We start from the raw sequence: 18889 nt of genomic DNA on the forward strand, positions 1-18889 counted from the left end.
GCGTGAGGGTGATAAAATACTTTTGTGAGCTGAACAGTGGAGAAACCAAGTTTCGAAACAGCATTGACAGTGTCTTCCCTGACTTCACAGGCGCTGTAAACATGAGACTTCTCCCCTAAAGACAGGGTGACTGTACAGCTAGAGGCAGATGAGCAGAAGGGGCAAAAGGACAGCACTATTCTACATTTCACAAAAGGGGAAGAGGAACTACAAATGTCCAAAACCTGTGGGACTCATGAACCCTCCGGAGCCTCGTTTGTCCCTGAAGGTGGGAATGGATCAGCTGTGCCTATTCAAGCCCTTTACAGATCTGAGGCCATTCACTTCTTTTCCTCAGCTCACAGTAAACCCAGCCTTAGCTGTGGCCCTCAAATCCAACAGCAGTGTCCATTCTATACCACGACATTCTCCTGTGCCCAACACCCGGGCCACTGGGTGTGTGTGCAGGTCAGCCATGTGGCTCTCCTCCCCAGGAGCCCTGGCTCTGCTTGCCTTTGGTGCATCTTCCCCCATACCCTGACACTTCCCACAAAGAATTTGGGGGTACACAGCCTCTCCTTCCAGGGCAGTACCTGGTACATATGGCAAAATGTTGGGGGTGAGGGGCTCCGGAAAATCCCCTATGTTTTCTACTTACCTTAAGAGGTGAGGGCTGAAATTTCTCTGGGCTGTAAGGCCCTGCCTGAGCAGCAAATGGATGGCCCAGGATGGAGTCGATACCCACGCAACAGGGCTCTGGGTACGGAGGGCTGGTCTGGGTGCAGTTGCTACAGCCGCTATCCACCGAGTCTGCTTGCCAACTCCTGAAGGCGGACATGGCAGAAGCCCAAATGGTCACCAAACAGGATGTATTTCATGCTACTCTTAGAGCACAGTAGTAGAGGTAATGCAATAAAACCTATTTCTTTCCAATGATTGAAGACTGTTGCGTCTCTCATAAAGTAAAAAGGTGCTTCTGTTTTCCAGGGAAGATGGCTCTTGAAGGACTTTCCTTAAGAGGGGCTTTCTCTATCACCAGTGGCAGCCACTGAAGATTCCAGAAAACTGCACCACTCAGCCCCAAACCCCTCCCAACTCCTGTCCATCCCTGAACACAACACCTTCCCCTCTGCATGCACTATCGCTCCCCAAAATAAACTCCTCTGTAAACTAAGCTCAGAGAAAGCCATCGGGAAGCAGCAGGAAGCCCTGGAAAGATGGTGCACTTTATGGAAAAATGTGGAAGTACAGCAATATGTACAGCACCTCCAGAGACAACGAACACAAGCCAGGGCACCAGAGGCGCCCATTCAACGGAATCATTCATCTATCACATGCAGGTCTCCACGGGGCCAAGGATTCACCAACAGGCTGCTTCAGGTGAAGCAGAAAGGGACACCGCATGACCCCCTTTGTAGGAAGTGTCCAGACCGGCAGGTCTATAGACACAGAGGGCAGATTTGTAGTTGCAGGGAATCAGAGGGGAACCTGGGAGCGCATTTGGCTAGGGATAGGCAGAGAGGGTGTGATGAAAATAAAATGCTGTAAAATTGACTGTGCCCGTTCAGTCCTAAAAACCACCTAACTGTGCACTTTAAATGGGTGAACTGTATGGGAGGTAGACTGTATCTCAATAAAGGTGTTAAAAAGAAAAAAATCCAACAGCTTTAAGGGACCTTACTGTATCCAATCCTGGGAGAGGGCAGTACTTCAACAGCCCCACTCTTGACGAGAAACTCCAGGACAGACAGAAGGAAAAAGTGAAAAGCACACGTGAGAGTCAGGAGAGAGACTTCAGGGAGCTGCCCTCATCCAGACCAGCACTCAATTCCCTCCAGAATCAACTTCTGGGCAGTGGTACCTAACGATTGCCCAGCACCTTCTATGGAGGCATGGCTGAGGAAAGCAAGTGCATCTCAGAGACAGCTACGCTGCCTGGCACACTGGCTGTCTCCCCAGAGAAAATGTGCTTCCCACGACAGTTTTCACGAGCGTTCTGACCACAGGGCACCCATGCTCCTTTCCAGGGAGGGCACGAGCCGGAGCCCGCGCCCGCTGAATTAGCCCTTACCGCTCGGATACAGCCTCGGTCTGCTCCTCCTTGCGCTCCATCTCCAGGACCTCCTCCTCCGTGTACTCCAGCTTGGCCCGCTCCTCGGCCAGCTCCCTCTCCACCGCCTGCAGCTGTGCCGTGGTTCTGGCCAGGAGCACTGTCACCGCATCCTGCAGGAGGAGGGGGTGCGTGAGGACAGCTCAGGCCAGCAGACCCTGCGTACACAGCAGGTGTCCACACGGCACAGATAGGAGGCCACTCTGCTGCCCTTCCGTGAGAAGAAACTCACCCTACCTAGGTCTGGGGTGGAGGCATTCATGTAGCCTTTTTCTGCAGCTCTGAGGGCTCCTATTTAAAAGTAGCCAGTGTACCACCCAGGTACCACTCATGACCATGTGTACCGTGAACACGTTTGCATTAAAAAAAAATTCTCAAGCAATGGCCGTATGGAAACTACTCCTTTACCCCACTATACTGACTCATATCTACAAAGACACTTCTAAGAAATGACTTCCCAAAGACAAAGTCAGTCTCAGGGTCATGAAGGCAGCAGCGATCAGCTCCTTAGAGCAGGGCCAAGTACCGTTTTGCCGGAGATGGAGATGGTGTGTGCAGGATCCCGGGCGGAGCTCTCTCCCGCACACCCAGGCTCCCGCGTCCTCGATGGCTCAGAGCTGGTGAACACCTGGACGGAATGCCAGCGCAGCTGCATCTCACTCAAACTGTCATAGTCAGCCAGGTTAATCTGAGCAATGCCCTGCAGGGGTATTAAAGAAACGTCAGAACAGGCACTGAATGATTTCACCATAATGACTAGAGGCCTTTAAAATATTCAGTTAAGGCAGGGCAGGTGGCTCATGCCTGTAATCCCAGGCATGGGATTTGGGAGGCCGAGGTGGGAGGATTGTTTGAGCCCAGGAGTTCGAGACCAGCCTGGGCAAAAGAGCAAGACTCTGCCTCTACAAAAAATTTAAAAATCAGCCGGGCATGATGATGTACAACTGTGGCCCCATCTACTTAGGAGGCTGCGGTGAGCCGAAATCATACCACTGCGTTCCAGCCTGGGCAACAGAGACCCGGTCTCAAAAAAATTCACTTCACCCTTCAATCTTTGTGTGTGTGTGTGAGAGAGAGAGAGACAGAGAGAGAGAGATGGAGTCTCGCCCTGTTGCCCAGGCTGTAGGACAGTGGTGCGATCTCAGCTCACTGCAACCTCCACCTCCCTGGTTCAACAGATTTCCCCGCCTCAGCCTCCCGAGTAGTTAGGATTATAAGTGTGCGCCACCACACCCGGTTATTTTTTGTATTTGTAGTAGAGACGGGGTTACTTAAAGGACTGCAGCACAATGAAAGCAACTGCAGAGGAATCTAATGGGTGGCTCCCTGGTCGCCTGTTCCACCCAATCAGAAAGTGCTGGGAAGAGAAGAGACAGGGCAAAGAATGGGCAACCCGGAGTTCTGGGCCAGGCTCACAGCTCTACTGCCCTGATGAGGCAGATTTGCTCAGGAATTTCTGAAATAAGAAACGACTGCTGAACTCTACATGCCCTAATTGTGCCGCTGAGGGGAGAGGACCAAGGGAGAACACTCCAGCCATGGAAGGAATCCACCCTGGCTTCCAACCCTGGCATGGGCCCTGGATGGCTGGAATACTGAGGACAAACTGCGGATTCTCCTGAGGCCTCGTTCCAGGGTTGCCAGGTAACGTGCAGGGCACCCCGGTGAATCTGCACTTCAAATAAACAACACAGGGTTTCCCTGTGAGTCTTAAACACCGCATGGGAAATACTTACGCTTTAAAGAACATCCATAATTTACTTGAAGTTTGAATTTAGCTGACTGTCTTGTATTTTAATTTGCTAAATCTGTCAACCCTACTTTGTTCCCTGGACTGAAGATGGGGCTGACGCAAAGGCATCCCACAGGGTTTGTGAGTACTAGCTGAGAGGACGCATTTAAAGTACAACGTACTTGACAAGATCACTGGTTGGATCATCCCTGTTTGTATTTCCAGCCACAGAAATACTTAAGAAGATCACAACTTCTAAGCAACCCACCACGGGAGAAAGGAAGGATGGCAGAGGGGAAAGGAGTGAGGGAACCAGAGACGGAGGCAGAAGAGAGAGAGGGAGGCCAAAAGGCAAAGACAGACAAAAACTAAGAAATTATCACAAAAGAGTACAAGAGAAAGAAGGGAAAGAAAGATACACACACAAAAAAGACCGGCTGACTGAAACACAAAGGAAGGAAGGAGGCCGGGGGCGGGCGGAGCGCCTGGCGCCATACCAGCAGTTCTTCCTGCAGCTGCGGAGTCACCGAACACACGTATAACTGAAGTGACTTCAGTGTCAATGCGCTGGAGTGCACGGGGATTCTGAACACTTCATTGAACACCAGCGGCACCTGGAACTCCAGAGCCTTGGAGCAGTAAGTGTTGGGCGTGCCCAAGTCCAGTGGTGGCAAATAGACGCGGATGTGGCTGCAAATAGAATGGGGGAGGGAAGAGCACGTGCAGGCGGCGCTCACAGATGCCTCGGGCCCAGAGCAGGCACGACCTACACGATGCGCGCAGAGCCCCCATGTGCAGCCCCCTTTGGGGACCTGTAGCTACAGTCTCAGAGTCCTTTGCAAAAAGCTCCTTTCTCAACTAAGCATAGACCGATGTACCCCAGGGATAGGGGAAGTCCCCCACAAGGAGGATGCCTTCCAAGCCAGGACTGAAGCAGTGGACGCTTCCAGGCCCTACTGCTCCCCATCTTTTTGGGAATTGCCCCTCAGCTCTTTCTGCACGGCTCCCCCACTGCTTTCTCAGTCTATCACCCATGGGGTAGCCCGTGTTTCCCACCCTCCCTGCCCCAAGTCTGGCACATGGGAGGGGCTGAGCCATCTGTGAGCACTGCAGAGGTCACTGGGGTGGCCAAACCCCAGCCAAGCCCCCAGCTGCTCACACTCAGGGGTCCTAAGGCCTTTAGAAGACTCGCCAAAGGGGGCCCACCCTGTGCCTTGAACAGACCATTACAGGCATGGTCACCTGCTTGGGTAAGTGGGACCCTCTATCAGGCCCCCATCTGGAGCCACGGAGCTCAGAGAGGCAGCGGCCCCACAACTGAGGCCAAAGGCACTAGCTGCTCCCGACGCCTATTTTCTCCTCCCCGCTCCGTCAAGGACGCCCTGGTCCCAGCCAGAGGTCTCTCAAGATCACAGAGCAGAGCACGACAGCATCAGCAACCCCATCCCCAGCACCAGGAGAATGCAAAAGGCTCCTCTGCGCCAACATGGCACACACTAGCTGGGCACTGGCACCGGCACCTGCACCAGCCTCAAATCATTCACTAGATTCTTTTGAAGACTTTACACCTCAGACAGACACTTCCTGGTGCTTTCCTGGAAATTCAGGCTCCCAAACTGTCTTTTCCCTCCTCAGCCATGTGGCCAGCTGGCCAGCGCCCCGGAGCCTGGCTTACACTTTGCAGTCTTCCTTCACCGCCAGCCCCGCCGGGTTCTTCAGCTGCAGCACGTGCACGAGCAGACACTCGTTGCCGCTGTCGCGCCTAGGAAACCAGACATGAGTCACGGTCGGCAGGTGCCTCCCAGTGAAACCATCCTTCTGACTCAACCGCAGCAGTGGCCATCTACTGCCTGGGGTTCTGCCCCACCCTATCCCCAGGGCACATCTGCACCCAGTGGGTAAAGCCCAGGTACAGCACAGTCCCCGTAACAAACAATGACCAAATGCCACCCATGCTGGGTGGAGGAGCCCTGGACTGCAGTGAAAAGAGTGAGCAAAGGAAATGGCTGGGACCCAAACACCTGTCTCCCTCAGGGGCACCTCGCAGTCACTGCCTTTATTGACACTCTAATTAGAAACCAACAATTGTTGTCCTGCCAACCAGCAGATTACTTCTTTGAGGGTGAGGGAGGGAGCCTGCTACCCGTGCTGCAGTGAGCAGAATCAAGCCCCGGCAGGCACAGGCACAACCGTCCCCGAAGGTCGCACTCTGCCAGAGCCCCCGGCTTCAGGAAGTGGTGGCTCCCAGCTGTGCATCTCCGTGTTGGAAGACAACAGTGGAGCCACCTTTCCCCGTCACTCCTTCCTGCCAACTCTGTCCCCTCACCTGAGACCTGGGGTAACAAAGGTCCCTCCAGCCCTGTGTGTGCAGGTGGGAGCCATGGGGTGGACCCGGTCTCCAGCCCAGCCTGAGGGGCAACAGGCTAGGGTCTGTACTCACAGGAGTCCCACGTGGATCTGGGGGTCTCCGTTACTGGCCGTGTCTCCGTAGGCAGGCTCCTCGGCATCTTCGTTCCTGAACACAGGGGTAAATGCAACCAACTTCATTCCAGAGGGAACCGATCGCTACAGATTCTGCAGGAGATCTCTCATGCTAAAAGAGGGCTTTATTAAGTTGTGACGTAAGTCAATGAGGTCATAATGTGTCTGAAGGAACGGGGCAGGCCCCCAGAATCCATGAGGCATCTTACTGGGTACCTGCCTACAAACTGCTGGGGTTTTTTTTGTTGTTGTTTATTTTGTTTTATTTCTGAGACAGAGTCTGGCTCTGTGGCCCAGGCTGGAGTACACTGGTGCAATCTCGGCTCATTGCAACCTTCGCCTGCTGGGCTCAAGCAATTCTCCTGCCTCAGCCTCCCCAGTAGCTGGGATTACAGGCACCCGCCACCACGCCCAGCTAATTTTTGTATTTTTAATAGAGACAGGGTTTCACCATGTTGGCCAGGCTGGTCTTGAACTTCTGACCTCATGTGATCCGCCCACCTCAGCCTCCCAAAGTGCTGGGATTAAAGGCGTGAGCCACTGTGTCCAGCCTATTTCTTTTTTATGTTGTTCTTGTTTTAGGAAAATAACTTTGCAGCTGGGCACGATGGCTCATGTCTATAATCCCAGCACTTTGGGAGGCTGAGGCGGGTGGATCACTTGAATCCAGGAGTTCAAGACCAGCCTGGCCAACATGGTGAAACCCTGTCTCTATTAAAAATACAAAAATTAGCCAAGTGTGGAGGAGTAGATCTATAATCCCAACACTTCCGGGAGGCGGAGGCGGGCCAATCACTTGAGCTCAGGAGTTCAAGACCAGACTGGGCAACATGATGAAACCCCATCTCTACTAAAAATACAAAAATTAGCCAGGCACGGTGGTGTATGCCTGTAATCCCAGATACCTGTGGGGCTGAAGTGGGAGAATTGCTTGAGCCCAGGAGTTGGAGGCTGCAGTGAGCTATGATTGCACCACTGCACTCCAGCCTGGGCAACAGCAAGAGCCTGTCTCAAGCAAACAAACAAACAACAAATAAAAGAAGAAAGTAACTTTGCACACCTTTCAAAACCACATGTGATACTTGGGGAAATGTTCAAAAATTAACTTTAAGTGAACTGTCTTCTAGATACTGGAGACTTAAATTGTATGAAAAAATAATGACATCAAAGATGCCCGATCAAAATAAAGCATGGAATTCCAAAAGGTGCTGTGTCATTGTGAAACCATTCCTATAGCTAAGAAAACAAGAAGGGAGGGAGGGAGGAAATTCATTTCTAATGAATGAATGTTCTTTCCGGCAAAGCAGGGCTCTCCCATACATTGATTCTCCTTTTTGAGCTCCATCAGGCCCAAGCCTTAGGCCCCGAGGGTCAGGGAGAAAGATTTCTTTCTAAAACCCAACCACCCAAAGGTGAAGAAGCTAGAAAAATATCCTGCCCCTGGAGAAATAAAGTGTCAATGTATGAAAGCTTCAGTATGGAATCTTTTTGTGACTGCCAGTAACACAGGTGATTCTGCGTAGGAAGAAGGAAATAGTAAGACTGGCTTCACACCTTTTGGTTAGAGGTTCAAACACCCCACTGTCGCTGGCTAGTGAATAATCCGACAGGCATGCGGAGATGCGGCGTGCCCTCCTCTCCAACCTCTTGGCACTGTCTTCTCGAAGAGTCACTGCTGCAAGTAAGGGACGCACACAGGGTCAGGAAATAACAGCACCGGGGACCAGGGTCCTTGATGCTGGAGCACACACTACGTCACTGAGTGTTCCAGAGACTCGCCGGGACACGCACACACAGAGACATGCTGTGCTCTAGTCATTTTGCATATTGGAAAATTGAAGAAATGAACTTCTGGCTACCTCTTGGATTCATAAATCTATTTCCACCCCCTTAATGAGCACACAGAACATAAGATGATGATGAGAAGCCCCTCAAATGGCGCTTTCCGAAAGCCGCTCACGCTCACGAGACAGGAAAGCAGCATTCGCCGGATGGGAACAGCAGCAGCGCTCGCCAAGAGGTCATGGTTTTCACTGCCTTCTTTACGCTGTCGGGTATTTCCCATGTTTCATACAACAAATACTGCTTTTATACTCAGGAAAAAACAATTTAATTATCCAAATAAACCCTAGAAAAATTAGCAACCTTCAAAGCAGAGGACACAGTTGAACCCACACTCATCCTCTGAAAACGCCACCTGGGAGGCCTGTGGCCCCAGGGGAGGAAGCTGGGGCTCAAGCCTGGCTGTCTCAGTGACCGCAGGCAGGAGCCTTCCCAGCTGCCCTTCTGGGTTAGCATGCTACTATTCCTGGGCTGCTTAATTTTATCTTTCACATCTATTTTACTCAAGAGCCAAAAATAGCCATTGAAACGTTTCCTTTTAACATTTCATCAGCCTTTTCTACCCATTTCCTCAGAGCAATAAGTTCCTTTTAACAAAACCAATACAAACGGGTATATAATCTTCCTGCGCTAAATGCAACTGTGAGCCCAGGAGTCTGTTTTCTTGCGGGTGTGCTCGGCTGGAACACGGAATGGAACTGGAAGCCCCAGCTGGGCACTCCACCACCACTCAAAGCCAGCCCCCGCTTCCATCTCCGCACTTTTCTTTGGCTAAGTTCTAGAAACGGAAAGTGTTGACCTCTGTGCCTTCCTAAACTGAGTCCACTGGTGACCATCTCTCCTTTCAACCAAATTATCATCCATACCAATGAAACACAAACACGTTCAACAGCACATGGAACACATGGGGCTGTGGCCTTTGGCCTCGCAAGGTCAAGTGGAGGCCAAGTGAAACTTCCAAAGGTCTGCCATACCACGTCTGGGGAATCTGCTGCTTCTCCCCCATCAGCCAGGGCTGGAAGCCGGCCTCCATCCTGGGGTGGCCAGAGGCACTGCCTCTCAGACAGCTCAGGACTCCAGAGGCCAGCTTTCCTCTTTATGCCTGCCACATGGAAGAACCCAAACACCTGGCCCTCAACTGCAAATGGAAGCCCCCCCATCCACTGCATCAATCCCAAGCAAAGGAAACCACCACTACCATTTGCATTCCCACCCTGACACATGAGGTCCCCAGACCCAACTGTAGATGCCTGCAAGGAAACGGCACCAGGTAACGAGCCTAAGCACCTGCAACCACTCCAGCCCAGGGCACAAGTCTGGCCATGTTTCCCTCTCATCATGCCACAGAAGTCAATGCAGAGAGGAAAGAAATGAAGGAGCTAATCCTCGAAGCCCAGGCTGAGTCACCAGACCCACAGGGTAGGTGGAAGTAGGAATTGCCAGGAGCAAGTCCCATTGGCAACTGCTCCGGCTGAGAAAAAGCACAGACTCCACGCTCCACACCCTGGACGCCTGCCCTGGGGCTTCAAGGCACAGAGGTGGACCCTCAGGAGCAGTGCTAGGGAGACAAGGGTCAAATCTTCCCCATGTTCATGTGAAAAATCTCTTTACTCCCTTCTCATCATTCAAGACAGACAGACAGCAAGAGCCAAGGATGTGAACACTGCTTGGTAAAAAGGAAGAAAATATAGTAAAAACCACAGCATAGCAAAGCTGCCAGGTGGCATATGACAGCAATGAACACCATTACATTCCAGAAACAAACACATACAGGGAATGAACAGTGAAAGCTTCTAGGAAAGTTCTTAAACAGCTTTAGTAGCCGCCATGAATATTAACAATGAGATAACGATAAAGCCAATCGCTAAGTTGTGTTGAAGCGCAGCTATAAGATAACCCTCCTTGGCCACACCCCAGCCATCCTGAACACATCCATTCACAGCACAAAGGTGTGCCTGGGGCCTGAGCAACAACACTGAGCGAGGGGACTCCCAAGGCCACTTACAGTGAGCACTTCTGTCGAGCCGCATGAGAAGAGATTTAAAAAAAAAAAAAAAAAAAAAAGCACAAAGTGAAAACACTGGAGAATCTAAGCCAACAACATTAAATGGAGTATCAATATCATAAAAGCATCAACAAATAGATGAGCAAAGTCAAGATTTTTATGGGTTTTGATTAGCAAATACTAATGGGTAGATAACAATAGCTAAGTATTTCATAATCACAACACATTTGACTTTTAAAATCCAGGGAAGACAAAACTGCATCAAAAACGTAAATAGTATGAAAGATCACAGTGTATTGCCCCACTCCTCTGACCTGCCTTCTGTTTCCTCTGATTGATTGAAAACACAAGGAAAAAATCATTCAGAGGCTGGTTTGCAAGTTTGGACAATTTGATTTTTTAGCTTACAAAAATTTTGTCTTACTAAGACTTGCTAGGGCCAAACTTAGACCGCAATGTTCCAAGCATAGCTGATACATGATGGGGCAGGGGAGGCGAGGGGCCCCCCTGTGTCCATGCCTGAAGCTGGCTACCCAATCTGGCCCTCATTTCAAGTTTCTAAGGACACAAATTAATGTGTCCTTGGAACAACGTAATATACGTAGTATATAAAACCACCACCAGGTGGCAGTATCATAAAAGGTACCGCTAGGCGGCAGTGTCGCCCAAGAATCCACCACCGATGTCATATAAGAATCTACCACCAGATGGCAGTGTCAGTCAAGAATTTATCGGCAGTGTCATATAAGATTCCGCCACAAGATGGCAGTGTAACACAAGAAATAATCACTAATGCGCTATGACTCCACCACGAGATGGCAGTGTCTACACATATAAGCAAATAATTCCCAATCTAAGAAGTTTCAACCATTATAGCATCTGCCAAGGAAAAGCGAAAGAAAAATAAATTAGGATGTGAAATTAAGTCAGCCCTTCTCCCTCCTATTCTGTCTCTCCTCTGGCCCAAAGTGGCCCTTGGGCTTTGTGCAGATTTTATGCCTAACTAGACTGACATTCTGGAATCTCAATCCCTTAAGGAGAAGGTGGTGGGAGAGAGGAGGGAGACTAAGAAAAAAGTCGTAATTGGATATTTATTTTTTGACTGAATGGAAAAAACATGGAGCAATCAATCTGTGGTTATAAAGAGGAACAAAGCGAACGAAGGATACCTGCATATATGGACTTCAGAAACAATGTATCTGGGGATACCAAAGTGTGTTTGCAAACACAGGGGCAGACACCAAAATAGAGATGCCAAAAAGCCATGGGGCAGTCTCAGAACATGACGGCCTCTGGTTACGCACATAAGTGCCAACAGACTACTATTTTATAGAGTGATCATCCTATCCATTGATCTACCAATCCATCCATCTCTTGGGTAACAGAATGGTGGTGAACGGAAGGGGTTACAAAGATCACTGCATTCAAGGATGGAAAAAGTGACACTCAGCCCAGATACGTGTTCAAGGTCACACAGCTAGAAGTGGACAGGGCAGGGAACAAAAGCTTGGTCTCCCAGGTGCTAGTCTGAAGCTGTTGCCACTACACCACACTGGTTCTGCTCTCTAGTTTTATTTCTACCCTTTGCCGCATAAATACTCCATAGTACGTGACTCGGGTTTCTCAGCCTCAACCCTCTTGACATTTGGGGCTGGACCATTCTCAAGGCCGGGGGAGGGTGCTGCCCTGTATGTGGTAGGGTGCTTAGCAGCATCCCTGGCCTACACTCGCCAGATGCCAGGAGCATCTCCCATCCCCTAGTTGTGACAACCAAAACTGTTTCCAGACATTGCCAAGTGTTCCCCAGGGGCAGGAGGCAAAAACACCCCTGGCAAAGATCCACTATGCTGCACAAGTTATCTAGTGCTTGTCTAAACGGAATATTTAAAACGTTTTTGCTGTGCAAATAAAAGTCAGTTAAATGTGCTGAACTTCAGGAATGGGAGACCTTGTTCTTGATCCTCTTTAAAACCAAAGGAAGATAAAGTTGCCATGGGTTGGCTCAGAAAAGCACATGGGGTCAACATTCCCTTCAATAGGAGTCTGGTCTTCCAAGCAGGCTACATGCTGAAAGACCCCGGCTCCAAGGAGGAGCTGAACCAACACCAACTGAATGGATGAGGCGCCACGGAGCTCTGTGTTTCTCCATTTGAAGAACCACCAGAGAAACTGATTCAGTAGAAATGACTGATACTTACGGGCATGTCTTTTGAAATTACACATTATTTTCACTTCCACATTTGATAGAATTATGTTCTTGAGAACTATAAAAGATAAAGAGATGTCAAAGCAACAAAAGAAGTCGAGATTTCCACTAGCTACAACCAGACACCAGTTGACATAATGGTCTCAGGCGGGCGCACACTGACGGTTCCATCTCGGTACACATGCTGCAAAGGTCATGAAGGCCCTAGTACATCTCTAGCAGCCTCTGAACGTGGAAGACTGTGTGGTTCTTACCCTAGTTTTGAACAATTAAGTATTTTTTGAAAATAAGCCAAGTACCTAGGAAAGACAACTTTGTCAATTTCAGTGATCTTTCCCCAACACAGACCAGAAAGGGCAGGTGTGTGCTCTTCCTGATCACATCAACATTCCTAAATGTAAAGCTCACCATGGACCTGGAAAGCCAGTGGTCCTCACTCTGGCCCCCCGTGGTTTCCTCCCTGCAGGTAACCCTCACCCCGCAGGAGGCCGCATCCGCACTTACTTCCACCCACAGGAGCGCTGGCTGGTGGGGGTCCTGGCTCGTGTGGCCCTTCCCCGTCCCCAGGGACCCCGTGTGGCTGAAGGGCCGCCATGCCTGGTAAGTCTTCATCCCCCAGAGCCGAAGCATGCGCCCGCAGTCTGTCCAGGGCACCCAGGCCTGGCCCCTCACAGCTGTCCGCCAGCTGCGCCAGTGGTGAGTCCCGTGAGGCAGGGAGGAAGGGCGTATCCAGGGGCGAGCTTGGGGGCGACAGTGAGGACAGGGAGGAGCGGGAGGACAGCGATGCCAGGGACTGGGGTGTGTCCAGGGACCGCCTCTGCTTGTGGAAGCCCGAGGGGCCTGCCGGCTCTGTAAAGGTGGCATCTCGCCCCAGCGAGTCGAAGGGAATGAGGTCGAAGCGTAGAAGCTGGCTGCCCTCAGTGTCGGGCTTCTCATACTGCGGGAGGCCGTAGATGTCCGTGAAGCTGACCGAGCTCAGGGAGCCCCGGCTGGAGGCCAGAGACCCGCGGCTGGAGGCCAGGGACCCGCGGCTGCTCCCCGAGGACACCGTCAGGGTGCTGGCACACAGGCTGAAATGAGACAGCATGGCCATCTGAGATGGCAGGGCAGCCACCCCTGCTTACCCTGTGAGCACAGAAAGGGCGGCAGACAGCAGTGGGCAACAGCAGAGACCCGTGCCCAAGTCCCAGTCCCGGCTGGAACGCATAGTAGCCAGGTACACTTGCTCAAGCCATTCACCCCCTCTGGGCTCCCACGGGCTCACTGGGGCTGAGGTGAGAACAGCTCCCACCTTGGGCATTGTTAGGAGGAATATCTGAGAAAATCACACATCTAAGGCCCCTGACATGACGCTCTACCATACGGTAAGAGATGAGGAAATGTGCGCAGGGCCATTCTTGAGCAGCCAAATCTTACTAGCTTAAAAAATGCATATGCTTTTAAAAAAATAAAATAAAAATGTGCACATGTATAGATGTACACTTCTGAAGCTGTTAATTAGGTTACAAAATCCTTGAATACATTTGACTTCACGCCTCTTATTTACCCTGAAGCCAAATGTGGTTCTCTCCATAGTCCTTGAGTCATACAGTAGTAGCATATTAAAAATATAATGTATCCATTCTGTGTTAACAACACTTCAGGTCAAGCTCCAGTAGGAGAAAAACAAGCTACAAGAAGCAAGTTCATGTACCAGTCATTGGAACACGATGATCAAATACTGTTTTCTCTTTGAAAGTAACCTACCTTTTTAACTGGGACTGGAGGTAGGACGTTAAGCGGGTGGCTTCTTCCAGCTGCATAAGTAGACAATTCCTTTTTTCCTGAAGCAGAATCCTGTAGGTAAGAAAACAGTCGATTAGTACATTTCAAAGACAGGGAGAATATGTTCATAACAAGACATTCCACTATCAATTCCCCCCCAGCTGAATTAGGTTGCAATGACCACCCATTCTAAAAGCACCCAGGTCACAAGTGCCAAGACCACAGAGACTGCTTTTGTCCCATTTGAAAAATACTGGCACCCTGAGCAGTGCCTGCTACTCTGTGGAAGCTCCAGGCACAGTGCACGGGGGAGGGGATGCGTGAGAGGAGGAGTGGGCACAGGGATGGGTCAATGTGTGGCTGGGTGGGTGAGGTACAGGTGGACAGATGGGTGGGCGGCTAGATGGGTGAATGGGTGGGTGGCTGGATGGGTGGCTGTGGGTGGATGGCTGGGTGGGTGGCTGGATGAGTGGCTGGGTGGGTGGATGAGTGGCTGGGTGGGTGGGTGGCTGGATGGCTGGCTGGGTGGGTGGCTGGGGATGGCTGCTTGGATGGATGGGAGGAGGGGTAGGTGAGCAGAAGGACAGATAACCAGCAGATGAGCTCAAATGCAGAGCACGCAGTCATCTGTTGAAATTCCTTGGAACAAATCAGATTCCCTCATCCTAGACCACCTTCTAGAGAAGAACAAATACAATTCTAAGATCTACACAGTTCAAACATTAGAAGCAAATGAAACGAAACAGCAGCTGTGGCCATCTCCAGGTCATGGGGTTGGAGGCATTTTCGTTTTCCTTCCTTCTACTTTTTTCTACTTAGTAATTTTCTAGAATAAAATTTGTTCCTACTACAGTAAGCCCACCACCTAGAATCGAGCCTACCATGGATAGGCACTCAATAAACAGTTGTTGGACAAGTCCAGGAATAAATATGTTTGCCTCTAGAAGGAAACACTCCTGTTTACAAATCGAAATGACACTCTGATGTGTGGCCACAGCAGGACCCTTTAATACCTTCCTCTTTCCACCAACAGGGAAGGGGACATGCCGAAGGGGTTTAAAGAGCTTGGTTAGGTAGGAGTGAGAGGAAACCAGACACGGTGTCCGATGGTAGCCTGGGATTGAGAGAATCCCACCTGGCCAGTCACTCACAAGCTGTGTGGCCTTAGGCAAATGTCTCACCCTCTCTGAGCCCTCGGTTTCATTACCTGTAAAAATGGCGTCCACAATCTCCAGCTCAGTGAACTGATGGTGCATAGATAAAATAATGTACGGCAAATGACGCGTGATCGACAAAGAGCTGCTATCACCCATAAAGGAAACAGATGCGCCACCAACTTAGGATAAGGAAGACAAACCAGTCTGAGTTTGTTTACAAGTTTCAACCACATACCATAAATTCTGACGAGCCTTTGTTTCTCCTGATGCAAACAAAATTCCAAATGGTGCCATGCAGAGGTCAGTTGGCAAGAGAGTACAAGCATCGTCCTAAATGGAGCCACGACACAACCCACTTTCAAGTTCAATATCATATATTAAAACCAGTGGTTTCCAAAGCATGATCCAAAGACCCCTGTGGATCCCCGAAACTCTTTCAGGGATCCTATGAGGTCCCCTCTTTCCCAATGGCATATCAGTAGGCAGCTAGATAGTCTTCACATATTCACTCAAAATGACCCTATCTCAACAGGCTGAATACGCCAATGACCAAAGCAGCTGCCTTCTAGCCAGTCAGACGCTAAAGAGATGGAGAGCAAGTGCAAATAATACCACTCTTCTCACTATAGTTGTTTCAAAAAAGTTATCAGTCATAAAAATGTTACTAATATTAACACATAATAGGGTTTTTAGTGTCTTTTTTTTATTTTTTTGAGATGGGGTCTTGCTCTGTTGTGCAGGCTGGAGTGCAGTGGTGTGATCAGAGCTCACTGCAACCTCCACCTCCCAGGCTCAAGCCATCCTCCCACCTCAGGCTCCCAAGCAGCTGGGAACACAGGCACATGCCACCACACCCAGCTAACTTTTGTATTTTTTGTAAAGATAAGGTTTTGTCATGTTGCCTAGGCTGGTCTCGAACTCCTGAACTAAAGTAATCCCCCTGCCTTGGCCTCCCAAAGTGCTGGGATTACAGGTGTGAGCCACTGTGCCTGGCCTATTGTTATCTTTAATAAATAAATATTTTAAAAATTTCCCAGGGTTAACTTCTAAATCAGTAAATACTGACAGATAAAAATCCACACAAACACTGATAGGTCCCTGGGTGGGGGAAAAAGGAAAAACGAAACAATTAGAAAAAGGAACTTTTAAAAAAACAATATAAACAAAAGCTCTTTGGGATCCTCAGCATTTTAACATTGGAAGGAGATTCTGAAACCAAAATGTTTGAGAACAGCCGTAATAAACTCTTGAGTAGAATCTTCTAAGATTACACTTACCTATGATATTTTAGTTTTTAAGGAAAATGTTTTGCTGGCTTGTACAAATGAAAGTAACTTTTAAAAAGCAATTCTGAAGTTCCACTGAGGGGCTTATAGAAAGGCACACTGCTTTGTATGCACTGCCTCATTCCTTACTGGTCTTTGGATTCTATCCCTGCTTTACAGACGAGGAAACTCATATAAAGTAACTTGCCTCTGCTACACAAGTTCAAAGCTCGGTCGGGCTGGCTTGACTCCAAAGCCAAGGCACATTACCAACAAACAGGCATTTCCTTTACTACTGAAAAACATTTCCCCAATTTTCTATGATACTCACATCCTACCTAATGCTTATCAAGGGCGATATCCTCAAAAACCCCATCTTTTTCAGAAGACGGAGAGCCGAGTTTTAAAAGGGAGTTCAAAAGGGAGTTCAAAATACACCACTCACTGGGCTTTGGAGTTGTAACTTGGAACCCACTCTCACAAGCACTGGGACACTATGAAGTCACAGAGGACTCCAGGGGCAGAGACGACACCAGCAGAGCGTATCCGGCGGCAAACACTGACCAGCCCCAGAAAGCAATTTGTTGTAGGGAATTTACCCAAGCCCGGTCCAAGGCTATTAACTTTTTTCTTAATGCTTTTCAGAAATTCTAACCCAACCTGAATTCTATTAGCTCAAATCCCAAATTAATAGAATCTCAATTGAGTTCTTACTGAAAACTGGCTCCACTCTTGAGTGACCAGGGTAGAATTTCCAACCCATTGCTAAATCCATCGGCGCATTCCAGCTCTGTTTTCACACATCTGACATACAGAAACATTCATACGTGTGGCTCAGTTTTAGACTGTCTTTAGTCATGACTTATTTTCAGATTGTTTTATCTGTAGTGAAAAAAGTTTTAGATCAAATTCCCCCCTTCTATCCAGTACAACACATTTGTCATTATACAAACAGGTGCATATCGGAGCATGCAAGAGACAGCGCATCTGCATACAAGATCACACACAAGTGCCCATGAGTGCCCACATGTGCAGTCTAATTTTATGCTAGTTATTCTGAAAGTTGCAGATGACTAAAAATGTAACTTCCTTACCAAACAGGGGCCACGCTGGCAATAACTGACACCTAAAAACTAGCTGGGACATAAACTGCTAAAATGAGAATCAAGACATTTGCCTGACTTCTGTACATATTTTTTCAACAAAAAGAAAAGGGGATACAGTTTCCTGGCAGAAAACTGGCCAGGGCCCAACTCCTAAAGCACATAGCCTTGTGTCCCCAATTCAAAGGAAACGAACTTCAAAGAATATTTACCACTGCTATGAAAAGGAGTAGAAAAGTAAGCTAACAGATTAAGAAAATATAAAGTCTAATTTACTGTCTTTATTTACTTTACATAAAGTACTGTATTGTAAAAATGTCATTAAATTATAACAAAGGAAAATGTGACTTCAGGTTCGGCAGAACCAAATTTTTGCTTTTTGATAGATCTTTCCTTTTGAATCACCCCTATAATAAAAGCCGTCATCCTTGGAAAGAGAATTTCTCAGGATGGCAGGTATCTTGCAACAGAGCTGTGGGGTTCTCTGTTGAACATCAGCATCTTGTATAAATGCCTGCCACACACTAACATGAGCAAGCTAAAACAACAAAGGATGCCACAAGCGTTGACAGGAGCCATCCGAGATTATCTAGGGTATGTGTCCTTCACCTCAATTCTGCTCCCTCAGCCCAGGAGACGTGCACCAGCTCCCTCGGGAGATGCTGGCTCTGAGCAGCTGGGAGGCCGCCGTATGTATCATCTGCCGGGGCGGGAGGCCCGAAGGAGGTGCGCATCTCTCTCTTTCTTCCCCGGATGACACCCCCAGCCCAGCACATGCCTCCCATTTGCTGCTGATGACACTGCAGGTGAGACAGGCAGACTGGGCCCAGTTCCACAGCTGGCACAGCTCAGCCTTAAGGCACTAACCTCACTCTCTCTCTGTACCTGGCCCACGCCAGATCTCCTAACGCTGCCAGCCTGTGCTGGGGGAAGCCTCCTACCATGTGGCCCCATGCTTGCAAACTGCAAGCACCCCTCCAATGAAGGGAGGTGGTGTGGAGAAATGGGCCCTGTGTGCACCAGCACAGAAGGCCCAGAGCTACAAGAGCCCCACTCCCATGCAATGTGCGTGCAAGTGCTTAGCACATGTGGATGTGCTTTTCCGGCCAAGGTCATTTAGTGGCAAATTCAGGAAACACGCTCGGGGCGATTAGGTCCTGATAGAGGGCTCTGAGCCCCAGGACTCAGCACCTGGGCTGGTCCCACGTGAGACCCCCATGTGAGTCAAAGCTGGTCCGGCTTTGC

The 18889-nt window shown here is 49.4% G+C and overlaps 1 protein-coding gene across 1 annotated transcript in view; it reads right to left on the reverse strand.

Annotated features, from left to right (window-relative positions):
- The window catches only part of WWC3 (WWC family member 3), a 128842-nt gene that overhangs the window by 13902 nt on the left and 96051 nt on the right, over nt 1-18889 (reverse strand). Inside the window, 9 exon segments of the mRNA XM_073013879.1 lie at nt 638-803; nt 2051-2202; nt 2616-2789; nt 4319-4511; nt 5497-5583; nt 6262-6336; nt 7857-7977; nt 12860-13425; nt 14102-14191. Coding sequence (XP_072869980.1) covers nt 638-803; nt 2051-2202; nt 2616-2789; nt 4319-4511; nt 5497-5583; nt 6262-6336; nt 7857-7977; nt 12860-13425; nt 14102-14191 — 1624 coding nt within the window.

Source organism: Chlorocebus sabaeus, chromosome X, assembly GCF_047675955.1.
Source record: "Chlorocebus sabaeus isolate Y175 chromosome X, mChlSab1.0.hap1, whole genome shotgun sequence".
Taxonomy (NCBI): domain Eukaryota; kingdom Metazoa; phylum Chordata; class Mammalia; order Primates; family Cercopithecidae; genus Chlorocebus; species Chlorocebus sabaeus.